We start from the raw sequence: 4,347 nt of genomic DNA, 5'->3' as shown, positions 1-4,347 counted from the left end.
CAAAGAAAATTTCCCTCTTGAGTTTAGAGCAAATACTCACAATGCCTTGGCATTCCTCAACGGGCGATAATTGAGACTCAAGCGGGGGACTTCGCCCTGGCCTTCCGTCTGGAGCAGACGACACCTTAAGGGTTTGGTACCTGAGAGGCGTCCCAGCTCAGGGGAGATGCTGGTCACAGGCCCACTGCGATCCAGGAGAGCTCAAAGGGTCTCCCTGGTGGTCGCCATTTATAGGGTCCAAGATAATTGACTTTTGTCAAATGCCTTCTGGTGCCTTCCAGCAGTTACAAAAGAATTTGATTAATGTGTGACTCTGTTATTGTTCTCATTTGACCACATCCCAGGCACAGGTGTGCCAGGCCCTTAGGAGTTGATGGGCCATTTTAACCATTTCCGAGTAATCGGGAGGGGCAGGAGCCAGGCTCGTTAACATTGTCAGTCCTTATCTCCACAGACTGGTGTATAGCTCGGGGGATGTGGGTGGAATCGCACCTAGCACCAAGCAGCCCAACAAAGAGGGGCGGGGGGGGGGGTAAGGATTGCACCACCACAATCCACCCCGTGACTAAAGTCAATTTATCTTGTCCATAGAGTGGCAGTGTGGTTGCCTCTTGCCTCTATGCCTATAAACAGAGGATGCCATAATCCAATTACAGTTGAAGGAAATTTTGTGTTTGATTAGCTTCAAAAAGAAAAAAAATTATTTTGGGATGGTGTACATACGGGGATACTTCTGTAACTGAGTAATCTGTCTAACCATCCTCCAAACCTTAATATACAATACAATTATGAGCAGTAAACATATTAGAATTAGAATTAAGAAGATCATGACCGGGTGGAACATAGAATTAAACAGTCCAGTTGCGGTTGGTGACCATCCAAATAAGCTTTCCCACCACTGATGTTCTCCATCCCTTTTGACTCTGGTTAACACCTGATGTATTTCTTCTATATCATGTTGGACCGTGATAAGAGTCTTTTGTCCAGTTTTCTGTGCTTGTTGCAGGAGGTCGATTAAGTCAGGATGTTGGAGGAGTTGCTCAATTATGGTTAGGCTCATCCCAATAGGTGTAGGTTGCAACTCGTGATATAGCATATAATTGAAAGATAAGTCATCATAGGTAGTTATTGGTACAGAGAAATGAAAATCACAGCCAATAATTACAGAAAAGTTACACACACATAGATTGGACTTATTGGTTATGTTATGGACAGTACCATCTATTAATAAGGAATCACATCGTGTTCGCATGCAAACACATCCCTTTCCAACATATATGACTACGGTTTCAGGGGTTTCGTTTGGGTGGATCTCAAAGTGACAAATGTTTTGTTCAGTATCAAGACAAATGTCTTGAGCCTCAAGAGTATTTCCTTCACAAATGAAGCCTCGTTGTTCTCGCACAGTACATGCATTTACATCAATTGTTTGCCATTTCCCCTCCTTCTGGTGGGCCCAGACTTTATGCTCTAAGGGATAGAGTACGTTTCCATTGTGATTTAGTCCTAATGCAAGGATTGGGTATATGTTGTACACTGAAGCATTGCGTATGGTGAGGACAAATGCAATAATCTTATCACCTTCAGTGTAGTGAGTAAAGTTGACCAATTGCCACCATGATTGAAATTCCCTTTCAAATTCTGAGGCGTTGTCCCAGATCAATTTACGGATTTCAGTGGGTAGGGTTCCTCCTTCTCCTTCTCTAATAATAGCTGCTACTATAGACTGTATCCACAATTGTGCTTGGATACAACTCAAGGCAAGAGACGTATTACTTTGGGTTGCTCCGAGAGCTTTTGCAATTAATTGATGATCGTTTTCTTCAATTCGTTCCCAGTGAGGCAAAATGTCTGATAGAAGCCATTGACTTGCTCCTAAGGCTGATAAAGATGATTTTAGTGGGTGTTCCAATTTGATCAGGTCTTCGGTAGTAGCAGTTAATTTGTTCACTAGAACTTCGGCATCTATGGTGTTTAGTATTCCTAATCCTGTTCCCAATAACCCAGTGGCGTCCCGTTGTGTACGCTGGGATCGTTTTAGAGATCGTCCATGTAACCATGCTGACCAGCCAGTGTGGGCGACTCTTAAAAAGGCAGAACAGTCTGGTTTAATTTCTGACACATCGATTTGTAGCGCTAGCTCCACTCTTTTTAGAGACCAGCTGGGGTTAAAGAGGACTTGTTGTTGTCCTATATTTTTAATTATATAAGGACCAGTAGTATAAATGCGAGGGGACAATTTAATAGGAGGTCGAGTTGGTACGGATGGCTGTTGGATTTCAATTTTGAACTGGAGAGCCAACCTGGAATGAGACTTGAGGTCTGCCGAAATGCATGTTATGAGTGCTGAGTGGAATATAGTAAAATTGTACCAACATTCATACCCAAAATGACAGGTATGGGTGTGTGTGTTATCAGGGCCATGCCCATGCCTTCTTCCAGTGTAATCTACAATAATATGTGAAGCTGTTGTACATTGAGTGTGATTTTCAATTCGGCATCCTATTGAAATAGTGTCTCCACTTGTCCCTTTCAGGTATGGAATTTGCCAATTTTTATCTTCAGTTTTTATAACCCATTTTTGGAAGGCAAAATTATTGCGTAAGGCTACTACAGACAAATTTAGGGATTCAGCAAGATGAGTTTGGGGTGCATGTCCATTATAGCCTATATGAGCATGGGTCCATGGCCATCCTGTTGCGCACAGGCTCCACATACTACGTGTGCTAATCGTGAAATCAAATAATAGTTCTGTGTCTCTATGGCCCCACATACAAAATGCAATTACAGGTTTAGAAAAGGTAAAATTGTACCAACAGTCTAAATTTGGTTCTGTTATTTTATAGCAATCATTGTTGTTGTTTTCTGGTTTAGTAAAATCAGTGTAAAATATTTTGATTTCTGTCGGCCTACGGTAAGTAGGTCCATCAACCACTCGGCATCCAATTTGTATTCTCTCTCCGGTTGTGGCTTGAAGTTGAGCCATTTGCTGAGAGTTATCCCATCCCCATTCATTCTTTGCGTATATTTCATTTTCATGTAGAACTAGAATAGCAAGATTTAGACTGGCCTTTTCTCGTAGTGTTTTGGTGCTTCCAGTGTATCTTAGTAATGCAAGATCCCAAGGATTTGATGTGTGAGCCATTGTAAGTGTATCAACTCTCATGAACAGGAAAAGAAGGAGAGAAGAAGCGTATAGCCACCGTTGTTGCAGCAATCGATGTGTGATGGTGAGGGAGAGAAAAGGTAGGCGCAATGTTGTGAAGAGCCTCATATTAAAGATGAGGGTTGTTCCCACAGTGCTACTGGTGGACTTGCTGGGCGTGTTGTCTGCTTCCACGGTGTCGTTGGTGGAGTTAGTTATTTCTGAAAAGGAAAGGAAAGAGAACTGTCTCGGTGGGGGGAGGCCGAACAGGTTACCCCTTAGGATACTGGATAAATCCATCTAGTACTAATTTTATGTTTTATTCCATTATTGTCAATAGCATCCCATGCTAGAAATCCTCGCGGTTTGACCAGGATTACTGGTATTGTTCCTACAGATGGTATTTTTGCCATCACAGGCTGTCCTGCTTTCATTGAGGACCAGGTGTGCTCATTATTTAGGTTTGTTTCTGAAGAAAGTGTTAAGAAGGCTCGAGTAATTGGACTTCCATAGGGACCATACCGATTATTTAACTGCTGTAAAATTTCAGAAAGACGTCTGTCCCATTGTCCTTCATGTGGTTTAAGATATTTTTTCAGCAGTCCATTGGCTCGTTCAACTATACCATTAGATTGTGGGTAATAAGGTGTGTGGAATACCCACTTTATTTCTTTTTGCTTTGCCCATTCCTGTACTTCTTTACTAGTAAAGTGTGAGCCATTGTCACTTTGGATAGAATCAGGGACAGGTAAAATTGAGAACCATGAGGAAAGGCCTCGGATAGTATTCTGTGCATTAGCCTTTTGGCACTTGGTAGCTGTAAGGAGTCCAGATATTATTTCTACACCTGTTAAGATATATTTGTACCCAGCAGAGGATTTTAAAGGACCAATGTAATCAATTTGCCAAGTAGACCACAAAGTTTTCCCCTCTTTAATGTGTAAAGGTGGTGCTTTGGCAGGGTGGTCCATCTGCAATTTTAATTTACACTGGGGGCACTCAGTGAGGATGGTTTCACATGTTTTCCTACTGAGAGGCCATCCCCGGCTTTGGGCTGAAAAGTAAAGTGCTTCTCGACCTGTGTGGCCTAATTTTTGATGTAACCATTCTCCTAGTCGATACCATGTGGGGTCTGAGGAATCTTCAATGTCTATTTTCCTAATTTTTGTCAATTCATCCACCCTTTGGTTCCAATTTGTAGC

At 42.2% G+C, this 4,347-nt stretch overlaps 1 protein-coding gene across 1 annotated transcript; it reads right to left on the bottom strand.

Annotated features, from left to right (window-relative positions):
* Positions 1 to 700: 700 nt before the first annotated feature.
* On the bottom strand, positions 701 to 3,350 carry LOC141940000 (uncharacterized). The gene has a single exon (XM_074860772.1). It carries the CDS (start codon positions 3,272 to 3,274, stop codon positions 701 to 703), a length of 2,574 nt encoding a protein of 857 aa, XP_074716873.1. The 5' UTR covers positions 3,275 to 3,350.
* Positions 3,351 to 4,347: the final 997 nt, after the last annotated feature.

Source organism: Strix uralensis, chromosome 2, assembly GCF_047716275.1.
Source record: "Strix uralensis isolate ZFMK-TIS-50842 chromosome 2, bStrUra1, whole genome shotgun sequence".
NCBI classification, from domain to species: Eukaryota; Metazoa; Chordata; class Aves; order Strigiformes; family Strigidae; genus Strix; species Strix uralensis.
Note: the sequence above shows the minus strand (reverse complement) of the source record. Positions and strands in the feature narration are given on the sequence as shown.